General features: G+C 40.4%; 1 protein-coding gene across 4 annotated transcripts in view; it reads right to left on the bottom strand.

The window, feature by feature from the left end:
* acss2 (acyl-CoA synthetase short chain family member 2) overlaps positions 1–24,442 on the bottom strand; it is a 223,175-nt gene extending 198,733 nt beyond the window's left edge. For 2 of the 4 annotated variants that reach the window (XR_015036131.1, XM_085780868.1), the window contains exons 1-2: positions 23,674–24,431; positions 17,261–17,456 (exon numbers count right to left, since the gene is read on the bottom strand). Coding sequence is in view for 3 of the 4 variants with exons in the window: in XM_085780868.1 (XP_085636994.1) it covers positions 17,261–17,456; positions 23,674–23,800 (323 nt within the window). In the remaining variant the exon portion in view is untranslated. Of the gene's footprint in view, positions 1–17,260; positions 17,457–23,673 lie in introns of all 4 variants that reach the window. The other 2 variants (XM_085780867.1, XM_085780865.1) reach the window with 1 other exon arrangement.
* Positions 24,443–25,285: the final 843 nt, after the last annotated feature.

The following is a 25,285-nucleotide window of genomic DNA, read 5'->3' on the forward strand; positions in this document are numbered from 1 at the left end:
GTTATTGACATTTGTGGATCAACAATAAAACATGTATGGGAAAATAAAAGAGGAGCTGGAGGGTCATCAGTTTGTCTGAGATACAAGGGATAATTCTTCTAGAGGATGGATTAACCTCAAAAGCTCAAAACTTTCATCAAAACTTAATACAAACATTTATAATGAAGTAGCAACGGTAATGTTGTGTTTTTTTATGTGGGGGGTACTGTGAAAACTCAATGGCAACCTACGATGATATTATGTACAAGTAAACCATCAAAGAGGTAGCCTACTGATATACGACAATTTGATATGGGAAAATACAGAGGGAATGGGGGATCATCAGTTTGTCAGAGATACAAGGGATAATTAATTGAGAGGATCCCTATGTTAAACTATTGCCACACACATTCACACAGTCAAAATGTTTTTAAACTGCCACGACCTCGAGAAAGCCATCCATGCGTTGCAGTAATCAGTTCTAGATTGGACTATTGCAATGCACTTTATGTTGGCGTCTCCCAGTCTTCACTCAGTCGCCTCCAACTTGTCCCAAACGCTGCTGCCCGTCTTTTAACTAACACTAATAGACGTGAGCACATTACTCCTGTTCTTAACATATAACTTTTTAAAGCACTTAACGGCCTGGCCCCACTGTATTTATCTGAGCTACTTTATTAGAAATGTTTGTGTTAAGTTTTGATGAAAAATTTCTCTTAAGGATGATCACTTTTGCTTATTTCTTTCTTATTCATACATGATGGAGTGTGCATTTCACTCCACTTACTTACATTCAAATCAGACTGACTGAGACATGGGTAAATGCAATATAGAGTCACAGAGCATTTTTATGAGCTACCATTCTCTGCCAGAAATGTTGTCTGGGAACAACAGCTTACTTAACATGGCACAAGAAATTAGGATTCATCAGATTGTCAGAGATACAAGGGATAAGGCATTGTGTGGATGGAATAACCCCAAATAGCTCAATGTTGAACTGCTGCAACACAAATGAAAAAATTTGACAGTGGTGTGGACCGTGTCTGAGGAATATAGTTCTTGCTGTGTCCTAATTGTCCTTTACAAGCCTTTGTAAGGCTTTGCATGTGTTTTTATATTTATGCGTTCCTTTGTTTCCCTTGATTTTCTAAATACCTTTTAATGAGTAGTTTAACAGGGGGCTTTTTGGGGTTATTCCGTCCACACACTGACATATTCCCTGTATCCATGACAATCTGATGAATCCTAATTTCTTATTCCATGTTAATTGTTCTCAGACAGCATTACTACTAGCAGACAATGGTGGCTCACAGGGTTCAAAATTAGCGGTCGCCAGTCGCCAGTGGCGACTAACTTTGATACTTTGGCGAGTAAAGGAAGCCGGCTGACTGGCCACTCTGGCGAGTGAAAAAAAAAAACTACTTCGTTGTTGTTACTGTTCCTCCCGACCCGGCTGTGACGCTTGGGTTGTGAGCCGGTGTCGTGCAGATCTTAAAGCTCACAACATGCCGTATAGCAATGATTTGTGACCGATTACAACGCTCGCGGCGCACGTGTGTATTCCTCTCTCTTCAGTCTGGTGTTTGGCTGCACTTTCAATAAGAAAAGTTCCATATGAGCGCGATCAGCAGAGACAGAGCACAATGGATGTGGCATTGATCAGATATTGCAGCGCACATGTTTATTTAACGGCAAAAAAAACATCGCTCCAATTTATTTATTTATTTTTTTGCCGTTAAATAAACATGTGCGCTGCCGCTGCGATATCTGATCAATGCCACATCCATTGTGCTCTGTCTCTGCTGATCGCGCTCATATGGAACTTTTCTTATTGAAAGTGCAGCCAAACACCAGACTGAAGAGAGAGGAGCAGCAGAGCTCCTCTGACAGCTCCTCTGTGGAGCTGCAGGAGAGCTGCCACCTCTTTTTTTATTGCAGCGCCGTTATTACAGGTGATGCACATCTATGTCCGTGTAGCTACATTTATTGTCTGATCTTCCTTCATGGTGCACAGTGTCAGTCCTCCTGTGAAACTTTTAGCTACTAAATAATATGACTGAAGGCAGTGGAAGTCTGCACATGTCGACACGCCCCCATGAGTTGACGGCATGAGGAGCTAATAAATAAATATATATAAATAACTGATAGTATTATTCGGTCAAGTTCTTGTTATAGGTTAATGGTTAAACAGTTAACCATGTGCATCTCTAAAATAAACCTTTTAGGGAAAAAAGGCAAACTTGACTCCTTTATTCCACACAAAAATATGCTAATAGCTATGATATGTGTTAAAAATGCTTATGAGTGTATTATAACAGTTCAACACAATGAAAAATATACAAAACAGCTACTGTATACATAATTTTTGGCCAGTAAAAAATCTTTCTGGCCAGTAGATTTTTAAAGCTCACTAGCCAGTTGGCCAGTGAGCAAAAAAGGTAAGTTTGAACCCTGGTGGCTCATATAAAGGCCCTGTCACAGAATATTATAACACACCTTCACAAAACTCATTAAAGAACTGACAATTCTTTAGACAAAATGGAATATTGCTGGTACACCCACTCTTTACAGTTGCCACAGAAGTTGAGTCACCAAAGGCCATAGGTGCGTAGGTAGCACATGGCCAACCTAAGACCTGGGAATACCTGTGTCTCAGTCGGTCTGATTTGGATAAAGATATTGGCTGAAAGAAGGTAGAAACTCTGAAGCCCAACCTGAAAAAGCTTAACGACCATCGTCAGCGATGACAAACCATCCCCCACACTGCCCACACTCAAGGACTGACACAGGTCATCTGGCTCTCACTCCGCTCTCACTCCATTCACTCACTTCTCAGATCCCAGTTCAACAACTCTACCTTAAAGTTAGGATCTGTGAAATACATGAGTGCTGGCGACTTAACTACTTCAATGTAGAGGAATGTTTTGTGCCCACATCATAGACTGAAACCCCATTAAAAATGTTCAACTCGACTTAGAAAACTGTGTGTAAATGTAATGAAGTCACATTGCTTACTACAACATGCACAAGGTTATACCTAGATAATAAGGAATATACACACTTGTGTTTAGCTGGGTACTGAAACGAAAGAAAATCATTAGGAAACAACCAAAATAGATAAGAAATGAATTACTTAAAAATATACATTAATTAGATAACCATCTTCTGAACACAATTAATTGAATTTGTTTATAATCCACTTCAGATGCTATGAATAAGGTAATATGGGATTGTTTAATGTACAATCCACACATCCTGAAAGCAATCAGACCCATTTCTGCTGAGCACCAGTGTGAACTGAATACAGCTTTTATTCTGTACTTCCCACTTAATGTAAACTCTCAGATCCTGTGCCAATCCTGTACCTTTTGACAACTTTAAATTAGGTTTCAATTTATACACCAATTTCATCTATAGATGTGTATGACGATGTGATACAGTGTGTAATATACAGAAAAAAACACAAATTTAGCTTTAGTTTTCATTTTTGTTGTGGACCAAAAATATTCAGACAGGTATACATGAACTCCAGTAGAGCTAATAGTTTGGTAAGTAAAAATGTGTGTTGCAGTAGTTCAACAGTGGGTATTTTGGAGTTATTCCATCCACTATAGCTGATGTATCCCCTGTATCTCTGGCAATCTGATTAATCCTAATTTCAGACAACATTTCTACTGGCACACAATGGTAGATCATATAAAGGCTGACAAAATATTATACTGATCACAAGGCATCACACACCTTTACAAAACTCATTAAAGACTTGACAGGGTGGATTATTGCTGGGACACCCACTCTTTACAGTTGTCACAGAAGTCCATAGGTGTGTAGCACATGGCCAACCTAGGACTGGGGAATTCCATTGTCTGTTAGTCTGATTTGGATATAAGATCTTGGCTGAAGGATGTTAGTCTTTTCCAGGTTGCCCTTCAGAGTTGCTAACGACCATCGTCAGCTACAAGAAACCATCCCCCACACTGCCGACAGTCAAGGACTGACACAAGTCGTCTGGCACAGATTTAAAGCCCTCACTCACTTCACTCACTTCTCAGAAGCCAGTTCCACATTTAGAGTGGAGAGTGGAGGTAGAGTTAAACCTACCACACACATAAAGATAATCGGGCTGATTTTGCCCCGATTTTCCCCCTTCCGACCAAAGACAAAAATCGGCCGATTATCCTAAGGTCTTAAGATTATTTTATGAGATTCTCTTGTAGTGTGTGGTGTGTTAAGAGTCAAAATTCTCACAACAATCGCCTCGGAAAACGTTTGACGCCGATAATCGTAAATATTAAACATGTTCAATATTTACAAATCAAAAGTCATCTTGTGTGCAGGGCCGTAGCCAGGATTTTTGAAATACCGAGGTCATTTAGTCACGGTGCGCGCGGGGGGGAGGTGGGGTTGTTAGGGGCAATTTTATATTAAAAGGCTTCAATCTGGTGCACTTTGACAGATAAAAAATACACACATCATATTAGATTAATCCCATTTTTATGATATTATCATCACTAGTGATCATCCAGAGAAGACCCAACTTCACTGAATTCTGATGAGAACACATCATCTATTACAAACAGGAGACTAGCTCCTCACACTCGTAGCAGCCACAGAGTAGCAAAAATATTATATTATAAAGTTTAATTCCAGCTCGAAAAAAAAGTCTGAAATGCAATGTGAAGGTCCTGGTTGTTAACATAAAGATGAACAGGTTTCTAGGGTGAAGTGTGCACTCTTTTTTTACCATAGCTATAGCCTACTATATTTGGGGTGACTTCCTTCTGAAGCGTCAGCTGTGTTCCTCACTTTGAAACAGGCCCAGGAAGTTTGTTTGCTTTTCCTTATAGTTACCACAAACATACATCTGACTGCTCCTTTTTGAAGCAAATTTTGTTTTGTGTTATAATTGGTTATTCACGTTGTTTAGCTATGTAGTATTTCACATTTCTATGCATATTTTTTATTTGTAAAATATTGGTGTCAAACTTCATTTCAGTTGTATGGTCTTCTTTGAATAGGAAAATATGAAGAGGTCTAGGTGAAATCAAAATGAGCCAAAAACAGTTGTATTTGGATGGAGTGAATATTATGACACAGGCTATTAGTGAAATATAATTAGTTTTCCAAAGGTCAAATTCCACCTGGACATCTCTGATAATAGCCTACTGTAAAACAGCTGCAAAATTGCTCAAGTTCATTTTTTTTAGCATCTACTTTTACACAGTTAGCCTACACATTACTTATTCATTTGCCTGATATCCCATGATTCAAAGGTAGATTTTACTCTAATGTGATTTTTGTTTTGTTTTTTACTAGGCAGAGATGAAAGATTTACATTTTCTACTGTACTCCAGACATGTCTGTAGTAATCTCACAGGTCTTAGCTTTCTTTAAATAAATAAATAAAAAAGACTGAAATAAAACTAATGGTTGCCTAAAAATTTTACACCATATGCTCTTTGTTAAATCTGTCCAAATTTTTTTAGAAACAATTTCACAGTCTTTGCTGTTTGTGAAATTTTGTGCTTGTGCACCACATATGCTCACATCTTGTGCATCTCCTGGGGGCTAAGCCCCCCCTGTCCTTAAAACTTAGTGACGCCCCTGTCTGTAAACATAAAATGTATCGTGTCACTGTGCTTTTCATATAAAGTTGATGGAAGAATGGACAGTGCAGTAGATGCCCCCTCAGTATAGTATCTGCAGGAAAGAGGTCTCTGCTCTCCCCCACTTAGCTCAACTAGTGCATAGTGCAGGACACAGACTGTAAATGGCGCTGAATTGACGCTATTAAACAGCTGTTTTCTCCGCATACATGAGGACCCGTCCCTAAATAATACAGCGGTTCAAGTGCACGTACTGTATGTACGAAACTTTTACAGTGTAACAACTGGTTGGAAAAAGCAGTTTATCTAGAGCCAACTCACTCAGTAGCCTTCTCCTCCATGCACGCAGGCTCCGCGACGCGCTGTATCACTCGCTTTTTCCGAATGAATCGCCTTTTTTCAGGCGACGAGTAAACAAACACCAGCGTACGTGAGGGCGTCAATAAACAATAGCATTATAGGCCTACCGGAATTGTTGTTTGGACAAGAGAGGAGAGTCACTCAGTCACCTTCCATCTGTCCTCCCTAATACTTTCACCGCACTTTTTTTTTTTTTTTTTTAAATTTCATTCATTAGGCCGAAAAAAATACCGAGGTCATGACCTCGGTGTCCTCAATGGTAGCTACGGCCATGCTTGTGTGTGGAAAGCTGGTGTTGTGCTGAGAAGTGCCTGCTTGCCAAGCTCTGCATGCTGCTCGCGGCAAGCCACTTCTCGACACAACACCGGCAATCCCACAGAGAGCCACGGTGCAGCCCTGGCATTACATGAGGTTCACACAGACATTCACGCATACACGGGAGATTTCCTGATAGCCGATATCAAAGACGGTAGCGATCATAGCCGGCAACAGCCAGCAATAGAGCAGCCATGTTTAAGCGATCATGTGACCGCCGCTCACAGCCGCTTGACTGCTCGGCGTCCGAAGCCACAGACACACAGACACACACAGACGGGATCGTTGTAAAGGCTGAAGTGTCCCGCTTTCATTAAAAGAAAATGACATCGCTCTCATTGTCCATTCCGGAAATAGACCCGAAAGAGTAGCTACAACAATACTGATCTCTTTCTGAGTTTTCTGACCGGAGGGTCAAGATTCTGAAAAATCTTAATGTGTGTGGTGTGTTGTGTTTGGAATATCGCAGCACACCACACACAATACGATCAAAACTGTTCAATCACAGATTTTTTATCTTCATGTGTGGGGTCTTTCACAGATAAAAAAAATTGGTTGAAATTTAGAGAATCTTTATGTGTGTACCAGGATTTAGGATCTGTGAAATACATGAGTGTTGATGACTTCACTACTTCAATGTAGAGGAATGCTTTTGTGTCCACATCATAGACTGAAGTCTATGGGTGGGAACTGAGAACCGGTTCCTCTTCAGAACTGGTTCCCACGTGATCATTTCCTTGGGATTGTGTGTGTGCATGCTTAATGATTCCGCTAATCAATTTAGCTTTTTTTCCTTTGCAAATGTGCATGTTTCTAACCCAAACAACACATGCTGTGTTCAGGTCAGAACGAAGGCAAACACGGCGTCGAGACAGAAGCGCTCTAACGTGTCGGGGTAGATGTGATGTGACAAAAAATATTCAGATTTATAAAACACTGCATACACACACTTGCAAGTAAAGTGCATACAAGGCACATACATACTGCAGTTATTAAGGAATACACACTTGTGTTTAGCTGGGTACTAAAACATCAAAAAATCATTAGGAAGCAACCCAAATGTGTAACAAATTAATCACTGAATCAGATTGCCAGTCTACTATTTGTTTTCAAAATAAATTTGATTAGAATTAGATTTATTGTGTACCTCCCACTTAACTCATTGAGTGCCATTGACATACATATACGTCAAACGCAGTTTTCTGCGGCTGGTAAATGGGGACGCTGTCGCCCACACTGTGAGTAATTTTGGGGCTTCTGGGATGTGTAGAACGAATGAGACTGTAGATCAGAGCAAGAAGTGAAGAAGAAGGAGAAGACGAGTGCGATCGCTACGGAGATAAAAAAGTTGGAAAAAGTTTCTATTTCTAGAGAAAAACGACGGGCAGAGCCTGGAACAAGTGTAACGTGGAGCTGTGATGAAAGATTTCTCTTACGGATGATCACTTTTGCTTATTTCTTTCTTATTCATACATGATGGAGTGTGTATGTCACTCCATGCTAACTAAGTGGGCACTTGTATCATTATGCACCAACCAACAGTGGACCCCTGTCATTCCATATAAACCAAGTGTGGACCTTTTTTTCTTGCAATGCAAAACAATAAGTAAAATGCATCCCTATTAATATGTACTTAGAATGCAAGTACATTAAAATTGATTGAAACCATGTGCTGTTAAAAAGTAGAAGAGTGACAATAGGTGGCCACCATGGGACATTAGGTGACTACAGAATAACACTTTGTGGCTCTGGGCCATCAGACCATGTTGAATCCTGAGTTTAGTTATTTAAAGTAGTTTTCCCATGACAACAATGCAGTCAAGGAGTATGAAACTTCATTAAGTCAAAAACTTGACAGACTGTAGAAAGGTGTGTTGCAGTGGTATATCATATTACTTAGTGAGGTTAATCCATCCTCTAGAAGAATTATCCCTTGTATCTCAGACAAACTGATGACCCCCCAGCGCCTCCTTTATTTTCCCATACATGTCTTATTGTTGAGCCATAAATGTCAATAACTGAAATATTCCCTTAAGTATCTTGATAGGTTGCCATTGAGTTTTCACAGTACATTCCATGTTTTAAAAAAACTACAATGGCAACTTCACCAGTGCTACTTTAGTTGAAATATGTGTGTTTGCATGTGTTTGTGTGTGTGTGTTGTGTGTATTAATAGTTACAAATGTTTGTATTAAATTTAGATTAAAAATGTATCTTAAAACTTAGCAATTTATCTCATTTCTGCTTATCCACCCATGCTGGAGTGTGTGTGTCACTCCGTACCAACCAACAGTGGACCCATGTCATTCCATATAAACCAAGTGTGGACCTTTTTCTGTAATGTAAAACAGTAAATAAAATACATCCTCATAAATACAGATTCATGATGCAAGTACATTAAAATGACCTAAAACTCTTAGTTTTAATTCAAATATTTTTTCCTATAACAAAAATGCAGTCAAGGAGTATAAAACTCTTGTAGGGGAAAAATTAATAGACTGTAGATATGTGTGTTGCAGTAGTACAACCTACATTTAAAAATAATGAAAACATTATTGGTGCTACTTTATTAGAAATGTTTGTGTTAAGTTTTGATGAAAAAAAATATCTTAAGAATGATCACTTTTGCTTATTTCTTTCATATTCATACATGATGGAGTGTGTATGTCACTCCATGCTAACTAAGTGGGAACCTGTGTCATTATGCACCAACCAACAGTGGACCCCTGTCATTCCATATAAACCAAGTGTGGACCTTTTTTTTCTGCAATGCAAAACAATAAGTAAAATGCATCCCTATTAATATGTATTTAGAATGCAAGTACATTAAAATTGATTGAAACCATGTGCTGTTAAAAAGTAGAAGAGTGACAATAGGTGGCCACCACAGAGCTTCATCTATATGGGACATTAGGTGACTACAGAATAACACTTTGTGGCTCTGGGCCATCAGACCATGTTGAATCCTGAGTTTAGTTATTTAAAGTAGTTTTCCCATGACAACAATGCAGTCAAGGAGTATGAAACTTCATTAAGTCAAAAACTTGACAGACTGTAGAAAGGTGTGTTGCAGTGGTATATCATATTACTTAGTGAGGTTAATCCATCCTCTAGAAGAATTATCCCTTGTATCTCAGACAAACTGATGACCCCCCAGCGCCTCCTTTATTTTCCCATACATGTTTTATTGTTGAGCCATAAATGTCAATAACTGAAATATTCCCTTAAGTATCTTGATAGGTTGCCATTGAGTTTTCACAGTACATTCCATGTTTTAAAAAAACTACAATGACAACTTCACCAGTGCTACTTTAGTTTAAATATGTGTGTTTGCATGTGTTTGTGTGTGTGTGTTGTGTGTATTAATAGTTACAAATGTTTGTATTAAATTTAGATTAAAAATGTATCTTAAAACTTAGCAATTTATCTAATTTCTGCTTATCCACCCATGCTGGAGTGTGTGTGTCACTCCGTACCAACCAACAGTGGACCCATGTCATTCCATATAAACCAAGTGTGGACCTTTTTCTGTAATGTAAAACAGTAAATAAAATACATCCTCATAAATACAGATTCATGATGCAAGTACATTAAAATGACCTAAAACCCTTAGTTTTAATTCAAATATTTTTTCCTATAACAAAAATGCAGTCAAGGAGTATAAAACTCTTGTAGGGGAAAAATTAATAGACTGTAGATATGTGTGTTGCAGTAGTACAACCTACATTTAAAAATAATGAAAACATTATTGGTCCTACTTTATTAGAAATGTTTGTGTTAAGTTTTGATGAAAAAAAATATCTTAAGAATGATCACTTTTGCTTATTTCTTTCATATTCATACATGATGGAGTGTGTATGTCACTCCATGCTAACTAAGTGGGAACCTGTGTCATTATGCACCAGCCAACAGTGGACCCCTGTCATTCCATATGAACCAAGTGTGGACCTTTTCTCTGCAATGCAAAACAATAAATAAAATGCATTCCCATTTCCTATTAATTGGTTGAAACCAAATGTCTAGAGCATTTTGACTATTTAAAATTGAGATGATAGTAGATCCCCTCTTGGACTGCTAAGAATGACAGAGGCAACGCATTTATGGATGAGTAAAGACGGACGAGCAAATTATCTTTGTTAAGAAAAAAGAATTAATCTATATTAAAGCCGGTTTAAAGTAAATGTTGTTGCTTATACTGCAGAACTTGATATTAGTGCATGCAGTCATGTTACTTCTGAACTGCATGCAATTCAATAAAAAATATTCACTCTCAAATGTGGCCATGATTATATATTTATATGCAATTTGTACTACAGAGACTTTAAAATAAGTAATGATAACTCTAAAGTTATATTATCCATTTTTGAAAGAAACTGAGAAAGTCATTGTTGTGAACAAGGACTCATTAGGTGAATGAATGGGTCGTTAGGTGAATGAATGGGTGCAGACAGCTCCACTGCAGTATGTGGAGGTCCACTCTTTGATAGGTAAATGTCGCTCAGAGATCCAAGTCCCCTCTTGGCAATTTCTCTAAAAATAATTAAAAGTCACATTTTCAGTAATATTATGGTAAAACACCTTAAAAGTCAATTTTATATTCCATGTTTGTTTTTTCGAAATAAGTGTAAACATAAGACCCCTCTTGGCAGCTTGGCCCGACAGGTCCCCTGTTCCCCCTATTGGTGTGTATGTGTGTGTGTGTGTGTGTGTGTGTGTGTGTGTGTGTGTGTGTGTGTGTGTAATTTCCAGTAAACTTTCTCAATAGTGCACACTGTATCTGCAAGAGTGTGTTTTCCAGAGTGGGTGCATGTGTGTAGTGAGGAAGCCTGCATAGCTGAAAGGTCTCTGTGACCCATTTGGCAGCGCTGGCTGATGGGAGTAGCGTTCACAGAATAACTTACACAATGATAAAGCTCTGACCTTCATAATGGTTTCTAGTGTGCTGTCTGAGCTGCTGTGTGTGTGCGTTTGTGTGTTCGCAGTCAGGTCTAGGGCTGTCAATGAATGGCAGAAATGAGGTTTGAATATTGTCTCTTAAAAAAACAGATATTCGAATAAAAATCGAATTTCTATTTAAATAATTGTTTTATCAATTTTGACGGGCCCAAAATATATAAATATTTACATCTGGTTACGTTTTCTGCAACAGCATTAGTACGTTGATGTCATGTGAGGCGGAGCTCAGTGGGGGCCACATCCTGATAGCTCTGTGGAGAAAATTACATTGTGCTAATGCTAATGCTAACTAACGGTCAGCCGGTACTGTAACGTTTCCGGTGCAGGCGTGATGCTGTGGGTTTGTCGGGTTCGTCGGGTTCGTCTGCAGGTGAGTTAGTGTGAAATGATTCAGATGTGTTTCCAGTCTGCTGTCAACACCGGAGCTGCTGCTCGTTAAATACGGTTAGCAACCCCAAGGTTGAAAAACACTGGTCTGGTGGCTGTTGACTGAGCTGTTGGGCTACTACAGTACTGTATGTCTCTATAAATATACTGATCTACATCCTGATCCACATCATGGTACCAAATCTGCAGAGATGTGGCTTGGGAACACATGGTTGTGCATCACTGTGACTCACCAGGCTGGTTCAGCACAGTCCAATTACAGTCGGAATTACAGTCCATACCTGAGTGGACGACACTGTACAGAAGATAAACTCTTTTTATTTAATTAGCATTAAATGGCTTCTCCTGGTGTCACAAGTGATGAGGATCAACGAAAAGCGAAGCCGCGTCTCTGCTATTAATCCATTATGTCATGTGTAATGATCATTACAGCTCGACATGGTGGGTAAAGATGGTTGGAAATTGTTGGAAATGAAATCACTGTATGTATACACGTGGCCTAAAATTGCAGAGCTGTGTTTTTAGTTCTTGTTACTTCGCTCTCCTGCTGGACTCTGCCCAGCTGGACTCTGCTTTTAGACCTGTGACTTCATGTGTCCTGATGGTACGGGATCATTGTTAGTAAATTTAGTCTCCAAAGTGGCCACATTCTGATATGAGATATGATATGATAAACTGTGTTCTTTGATTATAAAGCTTATTCTATATTAATACTGTGAAAGCATCAGAGCCTCAGGCCACAGAGAAATGCACAGCCTGCATTCAGAAACTGAGCCTTAAAACAGGCTGTTTGGCTTTCTGCAACTTTGTGATGTCACAAAGCAGTTACTGCTCTGACCCCACCCATCTGGACCCACTATTCAGCCTTGCAGGATTTGGTTTTGTAAGTGTTGACCTGAAATCTGCTTTATTTTTATTAGACCCCTTTGAGAATAGTTTGTATGGTTAGATGACTGTTAGCAGCACAAGAATGTCCCTATCTGAGTACTTTCTCATAGGAGTTGTTTTTTTTATTTATTCTTTTCATTTTGTTCAGTCTTTTGACATGCTTGTCTTCTTTCATCTTTGTCATTTCCTCACACTCCACCTCGTCATTAAAGAAAGCGTTTGTCTGACAGTGAGGCTTCTCCTCACTGGTCCCTGACATTTAAACCCACGGTGTTGGGGAAATGGGTTTCACTCTTGTGTATTTATAGGTGTGTGTGTGTGTGTGTGTGTGTGTGTGTGTGTGTGTGTGTGTGTGTGTGTGTGTGTGTGTGTGACTCTGTGTGCCAGCGGTTATTAAGTGTGGGTCTGTGCCGTTATCACTCTGGGGCGGGCAGACAAACATGCTGAGTGACCCTTGTTAGAGCCGTTTGTTTAGAACAGTAAATGCTCACACAGCACACAGCTCACACAAAATATTTAAGAATTTTACTTGGAAAAAAAAACCTAAGGAACCCAACACAAACTCTGTTTACTGTGATAAATAGTTTAAGGGTCCCAAAGTGTTGATTCATTTGAAGATCCATGGGTTTTAACTATCTCAAATGAGCCAATCAAAAGAGAGAGGCTCTGATCCCATCCTCTGATTGGTGTTTTTTGTTTTTGTTTTTGTTTTTTGATCTTCTAAAAATAGAGCATTTTTCGATGAAACCAAAATCTGCAAGGTTGTAGGGTCCAAGTGGGCACGGCTGAGAGCTGTGCCTCCTTCGTTGTGACATCACAAAGTCACAGAGGTTCTGATGAGTTGTTCTGATGCTGAGTTTCTGAATCCAGGCTGTTTCTCTGTGGACTGGGCACTAAGATACAGAGACAAGTCATGTCACCCGTTACCATAATCACAGCGATGGACCCACTCTCACTCTTACATTCCATCACACGGTCCCACTCTCCTCCTCGTCCTCTCCCTGAATAACCCTGCTATAAAAGCCCTGTGTTGTCCGACTGCGATCCTCTCTGCGGCTTCACCACTTGGGACATACGAGGACACGTCAGTGACCGGAGGCAAGTCACACAAAGAGGGGAGAGAGGAGAGCTAAAGAGACAGAGCGGCTTCCGAGAGAGCACTCAGGGCGGGAGGAGTCGTGCTCTCAGGATAAACAGTAATAAGTGCTGTGTTCTTAAAGTCTGAGCCACGAGAAGAGGAAATAAAAAGAGAGGGAGTGTGCAATGAAAGAATATGAGCAGGTGTACGTGTGTGAAGAGTCTCTGCCTGGCGGGCAGTGAGTTCCTGGTGTGTGACCGACTACAGCAACAGAAGAAAAAAAAAAACATGCGTCTGCATTTCGAGCCTCTATAATGGTGGATATCAGATTTCTCAAAAACTTAGACACAATCTTAGATAATTATTTTTATTTATATATTTATCTATTTTATTATTTATTGCTCAGTAATTGGTTGACTTATTTGTTGGTTTCATTTATCTTTTTAATTTTTAATTTTTATTTTATTATTATTTAATAAAAATAAAAAAATTACCTTTTCAGTATTAATATTTTCATTACTGCCATATGTTTAAATTGTTGGATGTTGTTGTATGAATACAAAAACCAATAAATATAATATAACATATGTTTAAAAATAAATAAATAAATAAATAAATAAAGCCCCACACCTGTGACAGTCTGTACAGAGGCTTTTCTTTTTGTCTTCACAGATAATGTGTGAGACTGTTTGCCTCTCAGTCGTTAATGCTACTTGTTGTTATGGTGATATTCTTCACAGTTCACCTCTATTAAGTTAAGTTAGTTAGTCATTTATTTGACTTTACACCAAAATAAAGTCACTAACCTGACTGTTTCATTAGAACTAACTCTCTGGGATATTATTGATGCCCATAATTGTTCTTGTTAGAGTTGTACTCGTACATATAAACAAAGTGGTAAATAATTTAGATTTTGTGATATTTGATTTGTATTTTTTGGATAATCAGCAGTTTCATAGTTCATTGTAGAGCGCTTACTTATTACTAACAATGACGGCAGTTTTCTCATTGGTTAAGACCTAAAACGTGAAGTATGTGCTTTTTTTTTTTTTTACCGCGCTTGTACACGATTATTGTTTTATCATCTTACTGCACAGTTTTTGTTTTTTGTATCAGAATGAAAAGTTTTTCAGTAAACCATTTGAATGACGAACACCGACTGGAGTTTTATTTTGAAGGGCTCGTCAGATACATGCTCGGGCTCTGTGGCTCCGTGTGCATTTGCAGAAAATAGACGGAGCCACACTTACAGTTCTGATTTGTCCTCTATACACCTGTTTTCCTTATTTCTCGTCTTTATTCAAACGTGACTCTGCGGCCTGTGTTAAAATAAGATAGAATATTCCTGTGGAAAGTGAGAAGAGGCTGACAAGGAGATGAAGAGAGTGGGAGATGGAGACAAAAGAACAGAACGAGAGGAATGGTATGAGAAAGAGAGAAAGACAAAGGAGAGAGGATGACAGCAGCTCCATTCATACAATCTGTTGGCATTCAATCCGGTTATTGTGTTCAGAGGTAACCCCCACCCCTCCCCCGGCAGAGGCTAGCCATACACACAGGAGGCTTTAAATACATCCTGTAAACACAAAGACTTTCTCTTGGGGAATGCAGGCACAAGCCCAACACACTCTCAGACACAATGAAGACACAATATTAAGATTAGAGCTGCAATGTTTTTAAAATCAACAAAACTTCAAATACAGGGAGTCCTCTGCTATAGGCAGTTTGCATTTGAATTTCTCAATTGTTTTCTACAGTTGCCATCCTATAGAGGGATTATCTGTTTACCAACAAATCAGGATGCGTGCGCAACCTGACTGCAGAAAGAACCGGTTGTCATGGTTACCTCTATGGATCTAGTGTAGTCAAAGCGGTGTTAGCTAGCGATGTTGTCAGCCTACCACAACAATTTATCACCTACTGATGTAGTGTGTGTTTTATACATAGACGGTTTTATAGTTTTATAACGGCAGGAAAAAAAAAAAAACGTCAGGACGGAGGATCGAGTTTGTACCGCGGCCACGGCAACTCAGCCACGGGACAAACCACGGACACTCACAGCACGGCGTCGGTCAGCGGTAAAAACAACACTGTGCATCCCTTGCGTTACCTACAGATATTTAACAGACAATCATGTTCAGGAAAATACACGATTACAAAACTCAGTGTCTGTGAGGACTGAGCTGCTGCCTGGTCAGAGACGAGGGAAGAGGACGGACCTGTCTAAAGTCTGGAGCAACTGCATAACGTAACTGTAACGTTACGTGCACCACTGAGTATGTACCAGTAATTTAAAACAATATAGCTTAACGTTAATTAATGTCAGCTTGCTTTCCATTAGTATGTGACCTCGTCTTCAGTCACTGTCGTAGTAAACATTTCACAACTCAATTCGCTGCAGTTACAGCTGTGCCTGTGGGCATATCTAGCTTTATCACCATTCAAACCAACGTATCTAACACGTTATATTGCTCGAAATGAATCGCCAATGTACTATTTTCTCTCTTGTTGCCTTGAAAGGGGTGCGAGTTGGCGCTATTCTGTAAATTTTGCGCGTTTTGGTTATTTTTATCAAAACAATTAGTGCAACTAACAGCACAAAAAGACATGATCACGGCTCTTGCTGCTCTCTTTCTGCAGGCGACATGCGCAGTAGAACGTCAGTGACGTAGGCTGGTAATCCCTCTATAGCGTGCATTTCATTCTGTGAAACACGGTATTTATTTATTTATTTATTTATTATGTAAGAATTTACCTTATTTATTCAGTCAACTTTATAAATTCTTAACTATTCATTCTTATTGAGAACTTTCAGGCTGTCAGCTTCACATTGAGTTTGTTTGGACCATGCTCCGTCATAACCTACTGCTATGTTTGTTTATGTCAATGTGCGTACATATATTTCATGTCATGTGTCTGCGGCTGCGTCCGACACTTTTTAGCCCAGGTTAAATTCCCCCTGGGGGACAAGAAAAGTTCACCTGATCTAAAACTGGTCGGAGGGTTTGTGCTGTATCACTTCAGCCTAAAATACAAATACTCATCCAATTCAGACAGTAAAACTGTTGTTCAGTGTCTAGGACCTTGACACGATTCATGGATCTTAACACACTGCGACTATTTTTGTACTTTAATATACCTGATCTGGTGTCATTTCAAGTGTATTCATTTACATGTATGTATATATATTTTTCTTGGTCTCAACAGCTTTGTGAGTAGCACATGGGGGGAAATGTTAGTAAGAAACTTTTAGTGCAACTTGGAGTGGTCTGTGTGGTAAAACAAAATCTGATCGTTGCGTATCAGTGAAAGTCAAGGAAGCAGAAAAGTGAGCACAGCTGTAAAATTAAAAGATGCAAGGTTTGAAAATGTACAAAAATAATAAAGGCTCGTGATTGAAAATGTTTGAAAGAAAAACACAGAGGTGAATTCAGCCTGTTTAAGCCTGAAGTCTGAGTTGCAATGAATGTCAACAGAAACCCTGTACAAGTGTTTACACACAAACTCCACAAAGAGCCTCCACCGGACGATCAGTGGAGCATGTGACAACTTCACTGGTCTGTTTGTGTATGTGTACTGTTACAGCTGTGCTGCCCTTTCTTCCCAAGTGTTTTCTTGAAAACTATTTTCATAGCACACACTCATAGAACAAAGGGTGGAGAAGAAGAAGAGAACACACACTCATACTGACCAGTAGAAGGCCACTTTATCTCCAAGTTTCTTGTCGTGGACGTTGCGGTCCAGGACGTTGTAGCAGATGTTGGTGGAGGCTCCCTCCATGCACTTGACAAAGATTTCTCCTTTGGTCACGTCAAAGTTGTAGTCGAGGAACGGACCTGCGTGCTTGGTCTTCCAGAAGAAATCTTTTGCAATGTCTCCCCAGAAGTCTGCAGGACGGAGGCAGAGGGGGGGTCAGCTGATTAATCACACAGAAAACAGTCTGCAAGAGATACTCTAGCACAGGGGTGCTCACACTTTTTCAGCCTGAGAGCTACTTTTAAAGTGGCCAAGTCAAAATGATCTACCAATTTTTGGTTGTCCAGTCGTTGGTCGGACTATGCAACGGGGGGGGGGGGGGGTTAATAGCGCTGCAGCTGCATTTACCGTGCGCCCCTGTCTGTATGTGAACCTGTGTCTGTCTATGTGCCGGCAGAGATGAGAGATGGTGTTTTTTTACTAATCATGCTAGCGTTTCACCATCTCTCATCTGTCAGCTGTCAGCCTCTCAACCTGCCGCCTCTCTCGCGTGCGGGCGCACCGCACGTAAACACACGTGAGGAGAAAAAAAAAAAAAAATTTTGGGACACTTTTTTTTTTCTGTTAGTGGGAAACACTGATCAAGCTGTGCGTACGCACAACTCTCCGCAATATTTCATTGATAAATCACACCGGACCCAAGAATGGTGCAGACATGAACACCTCATATTCCACCCCCAGAATGCCTCAGCACAACCATATACCATCCCTAGTCAGCACGTGCATAATTAAGTAGCCATGTGCGCTCTGTGGAGCGGCAACAAAGTAACAACAAAGACAACGGGCGGAGAGCGTGATTCACCCGGAATGATGCTTCGGCGGACCTGCCCTTTTGGGGTCCGTTGTGAGAAAAATGCCTGCTGTCCAGACAACTGTGTTTTTATAAATATACTTTTTTTTGTTGTTCTTCATCACGCGATCGACCCACACTGTCTTCGCGATCGACGTAATGAGCACCCCTGCTCTAGCATAAAAACCACACATGGCTGCATTTCACCAAACGTGTGTGAGTCCTGCATCAGTCACACACACACACACACACGGTGGGACTGTGATTTGATTAATGAAATCAACAGGAGGGAAAATTATTGTACAGTTTAAGTCATTGAAGCTACAGTGTAACAGTTAAGAGTTGGAAAAGTCTAGGTCAGGACACAAAGAAGCTCAAAATCCTGAGACTACAGTTTGTCTAAGAGGAGAAATGTAAAGTATTAACAACATCCCCCCACCCAATGTATGAAATCACGGAGAGTCTTGTGAGAATGCACAAGAACAGGTCCTGTACCGAGAGCAAAATAACAAGGCTTCAGAGTCGCACATTGTACAGACACATGAATGGGCTGGGTATCATGGCCAATTTCCTAAATCGATTAATCACGATTCGATTTGATTTGATTCAATTCAATCAGCTCTTAAATAATGAAAATGGCCCAACTCTGTGTTATACAATACAAATATACTTTTATTTTTTTTTTTACAAACAAGAGGTTTTAAGTGTAAACTTGTAAATTGGACAGTTTAAACTTGAACTGTAAACAAAACTGTCTCAAGTCTCAAAAGCACTTTTTTTTTTTTAAATTAGAAAGGAATTGCAAGTGAAATTGTACTTGAACTGCAACATTCAATCGCTGCCAATTGCATTAAGTCATTGTTTGCAGTGCAAAAATAATATTAATGGTAACAAAACTAAAATTAAACTGTCTCAAGTCAAGTCTGCTGCAGCTGCAGCTAATCCATCTCATGCCCTGTGAATCGATATTGCAAAATTGAAATGAAATCAATCCAAAATTGATTGAATCGATTTTTTTACCCAGCCCTATTATACAGTTCATTACTTCCAACAATTGAGCTTTTTTTTTCAGCCATTCACTTTTTCAAATTACACATGTTCTTATTTTGTACATTTTTATCACTTGTTTTCAACAATTCAGGAATTTTCAACCATTTCATGTCAATCTACCTGCCTGCTTACAAGTTCTGCTTCTAATCTTCACCTGTCAGCTTCCAATGCACTTGAGCAATCTTCAACTTTTCCAATTCTTCTTTTTTCCCCAAACTGGTACACTTCAGTATGTAGTAGTGCTGCACGATTTGATAAAAATGTGCGATTGCGATTATGGTGGAAAATATTGCGATTTGCGATTGCGATTACGATATTGTAAATTAATGCTGTAAGGAGTCTATTTGCTTGATTATCAAGCACAGCACAGGAAATAACCATATTTTAGGAGTGTATTTCTCTTGTGTTTCCTTACAGTATCTTTATTAGATTATTAGATTATACTTTAATTATCAGATCACTTCTGAAATTTGTCTTGCGTCCCATGACGTCCAAAGTTTCACATAAATAATACAAAATACAAAAAACATACATTTACAGAAAGCATAAATGTTACCCTCACATTTAAAGAAAAACACAAACTACCTCCTAACTCCTCACAACATAAATCCAACATTACAAAGTGTCTTGGTGCAACAGCCAGTGCTCAGTCTGTACATGAACCTTAGGGTCTACTTAGAGACCAAACTCTGATTTAACAGTTTGACAGACTGAGGGACAAAAGAGTTCCTCAGCCTGTTCAGTCGAGCTTGTGGAACTCTAAACCTTCTGTTTGATGGCAGAAGCTGATATTCCTCGAATAACACATGATCTTTGTATTAAATAAAAATAGGTAACTTTTTGTGCAGTTTCATAGTCTACTGCGATGCCATCATTTATTACAATGCCTTTCTCCCCCCTCCCTCCTCTCACAGTACACAGGTAACACAGAGACAGACAGACAGACAGACAGACAGACAGACACACGCACGCACGCACGCGCGCGCGCGCACACACACACAACGGAGGAGACGAGAGGAGACGGCAAATGAGTGTGGCTGTTACCGTAAAATAAAATAAAAAAATAAATAAAAAAGACAGTTAAAGGGATAGTTCACCCTAGAATGATATTTCGCTCATTATCTACTCACCCTCATGTTGACTAAGGGCTGGAAGAAGTTTCAGAGTCCTCCGTCCCTTCTCTGAGTTACAGGGGGTCTCAGCGTAGCAGTGTATGTCCATATAACGGTTGTAAAGGGACACCAGAGCTCTTCGTAAAAAAACACACAAAAAAAAACATCCAAATACCTCCATGCTGCTCGTATGTAATGTCCGTCTTGTGCTGAAGCCCCAAATTGCGTAATTGTCCCGAAAAAAATTAAATAAGTCTATATTTTAAGCTTGTTTGTAGCGGAAGCTTCTCAAAGCTCCTCTTCCTGGTCCGTCCAAATCTCGCGTGATTCGCAGTAACCGCACTGACGCCGGCGCAAATCACGCGAGATTTGGACGGACCAGGAAGAGGAGCTTTGAGAAGCTTCCGCTACAAACAAGCTTAAAATATAGACTTATTTAATTTTTTTCGGGACAATTACGCAATTTGGGGCTTCAGCACAAGACGGACATTACATACAAGCATCATGGAGGTATTTGGATGTTTTTTTGTGTGTGTTTTTTTACGAAGAGCTCTGGTGTGCCTTTACAACCGTTATATGGACATGCACTGCTACACCAAGACCCCCTGTAACTCAGAGAAGGGACGGTGGACTCTGAAACTTCTTCCAGCCCTTAGTCAACATGAGGGTGAGTAGATAATGAGCGAAATATCATTCTAGGGTGAACTATCCCTTTAAAAGAAAACCAAACACCGGAGCTTTCTGGTCGTTCGCCCCAACAGGCATATACCTCCTCGTTTTTTAAACGCACTGCACATGTTGCGGAGGAAAACACAGTTCGCTCCGTGACGCTAAAGCTCCACACCTGCTGTAATCACGGGGAGACGGTAGGCTCGTTCGAGATGAACTGCGCCTCGCCTGGACGGTCGGCGAGAGCAGGCGGCAGCAGCAGGGGGTGGTGACAGAAAGCTGCAGTCAAGTCGGACAGTTTCCAGCCGCCGTCAATACAAACAGGAAGTCACCAAAGTATATATTTCTTATGCTGTACTGCAATTGTCCAATAAATAACCAATATATTTCTCAGGACATAAGTTTGATTCAGTGTGAATATTTTTTTAAGCAGTATAGGCCTACAACATGAGATTCATATAATCTAGCATTATACAACAACACGTAGTGTTTGCAGTCCTAACTAAGAGCCAATCAGCTCATGATCCGGTGCGTTTCCCATCATGCCCTGAGGCTTGCAGGCGGTAGCAGTCGGTGGAGAGCAACTGCGGCGCCTGGCTCTAAAAACTGCGGCCGCCTTGATCTCGTGAGGTTATCGTTGCAGGCGCGTGCATGACGTCAGAGCAAGTCGGGATCAAGTCGGACACAAATCTAACCGGCATGCATTGTGCGCTGGTCACCGGCGATCGATTCTGCGCACGCCTGGCTCATCTCGAACGCACCTAATGCTGCAGCACACGGAGCGCTGTCTGCCAGCTGGGTAGTCACGTGATCAGACCTGCTGGTCACATGACTACTGACGGAGTCTGCTATGCTGCACACATTAGCGGCTCCGCTCCGCACACTACAGGAGTTAAAGTCCCGTTTACAGGCTCACGCGGTCGCACATTTATGTACTTTAAATCGCCAATCGCACTCTTTCGTGCGATTACGTAATCGCACGGCGTGACATCGCGATTGCGATTGCGATTAGATTAATCGTGCAGCACTAGTATGTAGTTATCAATATTTTGTTGTGCCTTTTTAATAATCCTGCTTCCCTCACCCATTTTAGCCCATTCATCTTTCAGCTCACAAATTCACAGTGCCAGTTCAGCCTTTTCAGCATTGCTTCAGCAATTGCATTTGGCCTTCAGCATTCAGACGCATTTTCTTCAGGAAATGCATTTTCTAGTCTTGTGTTGCAAATCAGTTTGCATGTTGCAAAACTCAGCTGGTGAAACAGACCAGAGGGACCAAACGTTAGACAATAGCAAGAGACACATTCTCTCTGAATTTGAGAAGCAATAACTGGTTAGTATTTTAAAGGGTCATATTCTATTATTTATGAAAATATTGTTGTGGGATTTTCTGTTGAGTCACTCAAATTACCCGACTTGTTTAAAAAAAATCAAATGAGTTTTTTTTAGGGTTTACATTATTATATTGAGTCTGAGATGTAATTTTATAAAAGGCTTGGTAAAAAGATAACCATGCTCTGACTTTCCAGCAGAGCCCATAAACTGCTGGCAACTTACAGTCTCAGTCAATAATTAACTTCAGTCTTTTAAGTAATGAATTGAAACCAGGCCTAACCGCCCAGCACTGTAACTGATATCCACGCGTAGGTTACAGCATTTATCATTAACAAGTGTAAAATCACAGTAGCTCAAATTCATTACTTCACTGTGATTCAACTCTGTGGGATGTGAATGGCATTGAGACCATCATCAGCAATAAATAGTCTGATGGTGTCTCTGATTATTCAGAGGTACTTTATACACCCTCCACCACCACCTTTGGCAAGGAAGTGACCTGAGCCACCTCATTGACCAACAATCACTCTGCAGATACAGCACCCACACCCCTGCCCTCCTGTCTGGCCTGCTGAGGTTGGTACAGGGCAGACTGCTTCCTTATTACTAAAGAACTCATTCAGTACTGTGAGACGTGCAGATAACACTGAGCTACATGTGTTCTCAGCATTAACATGTGTCTGTAGTCACCTCTTATGATCCGATCACACCTTCCACTCTACATGCAAACACACACGGACATTGTTTCTGTTACTGCATCAGCTTGAACTCTGAGTCTGCTGCTGCGTCTGAAGCCCATGTGATTGACAATCACTGAGGGACAACTGGGAAGAAAAATATTCTCCACAAAAAAACTCTGCTGCAAGTGGCAGCAGCAGATTTAAAGACACCAAATGCAGAGGCCAGTCCACAGCAAGGGGTGTAATGTTATACTGTAATTTCTTTAACATAAAAGTAGCATTTTGTACCTGGTTGAGGAAAGGGTGAAAATTCACAAAAGGCTGAAACTATTGATTCTTTTCATTTTGGATGTTTGGTATAAAAAAAAAGAATCAATCATAAGGTAGTGACACTGACAAAGTTTTCTTCTTGTCCAAACCTTATATTTTTTAACAAATTAACACAGAAAGGATCACATGTGAAAAACTGTAGTATTAGGCTAATTGTTGATTTTTGTATGAAAAATTATTCAATTATTCAATTTATAGTTAATTAAGTCTAGAATCTGTTGGATTTTTACACGTTCTTCGTTTGATTTGTTTGTATAAATATTTTCTTTGTGTGGTGCTGCTACCGGTAACAAATCTGTCCGATTAATGTGGCAGAACTGGACTGAAGCGGGGTCAGTGCGCCCCTCTGTCCTCCACTGACCGACACTTGAACTGTGACTTACCATCTGGATTCTCTATAGATTTCGTGTAGAGCTCTTTGTATTTCTCAAAGCTGGGGACGTGAGCTTGTTTCTTCAGGTCCTCAGACCCGTGAAAGACGTTTTCCTTCGGGGCTTTGTCCGGAATCATCTCTGCAGCGTTCAGTGTCGGACCACACTTCACAAACCGGACCGGACTGGAGCTCCTCCGCGGACAGATGCTCTCGCAGATAAACCGATATGAGCTCTGGACGACGGGCAGAGGAGAGACACCACCTCCCCCCTGTGAGCGGCACTATGAATTAATGCAGCTGCGGAGCTAGCAGGATGCTAGCAGCAAAGTTATTCACACTTCCTTGTTTCGCGGAGTGATTTTTGTTGCTTTTCAGGGTCAAAGTCTGTGTGTAGAAATCCCAAGTTGCATCAGCGTGCGCAGTTGCGTTTATTGCGTGTAGTCCAGGTCAGCTGGGGGGCAGCTCCGGGTGAATGTCTTCGCTCCTGGAGGTGAAGTCCTGCAGGGGGGTGTCCCGCTAAGCTAACAGGCTAGGCTAACTCACTCCAGCAGCGGAGGAGGAAAAGGAGGGAAGACGCACTTGAGCGCCAAAACGAGCCTCTCTGTTTTAGCTCTATGGACCTAGTTCGTTTTCAAAAATCACATTAAACTCTTGCTTCCAGTCAGCAGACAGAAGTTCATGCTGCCCAGGGCGGCAGAGGAGGACAGTTTTTGTCTCAGCTCTTTCACTTCGCTGCTACTACTACTTCTTCTTCTCTTGTCTTCTTCTGAGCTCGTGTCTGTTTGGTTCTGAGCAGCAGCCAATCAACGCTCGCGACGCATTCAGGGACTCCTCGAGACCTCGTAATTCACATTATTAAGATTAGTACATGAGAGCAAAGCTACATCCATGGAGCAAAGACGGACACAGATCAACTGCAAATTGAATGAAAAAGATAACGGTTTAATTATCTCATATATATATATATATATATAGGGTTCAAACTTAACTTTTTTGCTCACTGGCCAAGTAGTAGTGAGCTTTAAAAATCTACTGGCCAGAAAGATTTTTTACTGGCCAAAAATGATGTATAGCTGTTTTGTATATTTTTCATTGTGTTGAACTGTTATAATACACTCATAAGCATTTTAACACATATCATAGCTATTAGCATATTTTTGTTTGGAATAAAGGAGTCAAGTTTGCCTTTTTTTTCCTAAAAGGTTTATTTTAGGGATGCACATGGTCGTTTCTAAGGCTTATTGAGCGAAGTTAGCGTGAACAGCTCTGAACCATTAACCTATAACAAGGTTAATGGTTCGTTGTAATCGGTCACAAATCATTGCTATACGGCATGTTGTGAGCTTGAAGGTCTGCATGACACCGGCTCACAACCCAAGCGTCACAGCTCGGTCGGGAGGAACAGTAACAACAACGAAGTAGTTGGATTTTTTTTCAGTCGCCAGAGTGGCCAGTCAGCCGGCTTCCTTTACTCGCCAAAGCATCAAAGTTAGTCGCCACTGGCGACTGGCGACCGCTAATTTTGAACCCTGTATATATATATATATATATTATAGTGACGTTACTGTAAGCAGTGACGTTACTGTAAGCAGTAGCCCACACTAAATGTTTGGAGTCTTTCT

Source organism: Trachurus japonicus, chromosome 7 (assembly GCF_045865225.1).
Source record: "Trachurus japonicus isolate A0001 chromosome 7, Traja_1.0".
Classification (NCBI taxonomy): domain Eukaryota; kingdom Metazoa; phylum Chordata; class Actinopteri; order Carangiformes; family Carangidae; genus Trachurus; species Trachurus japonicus.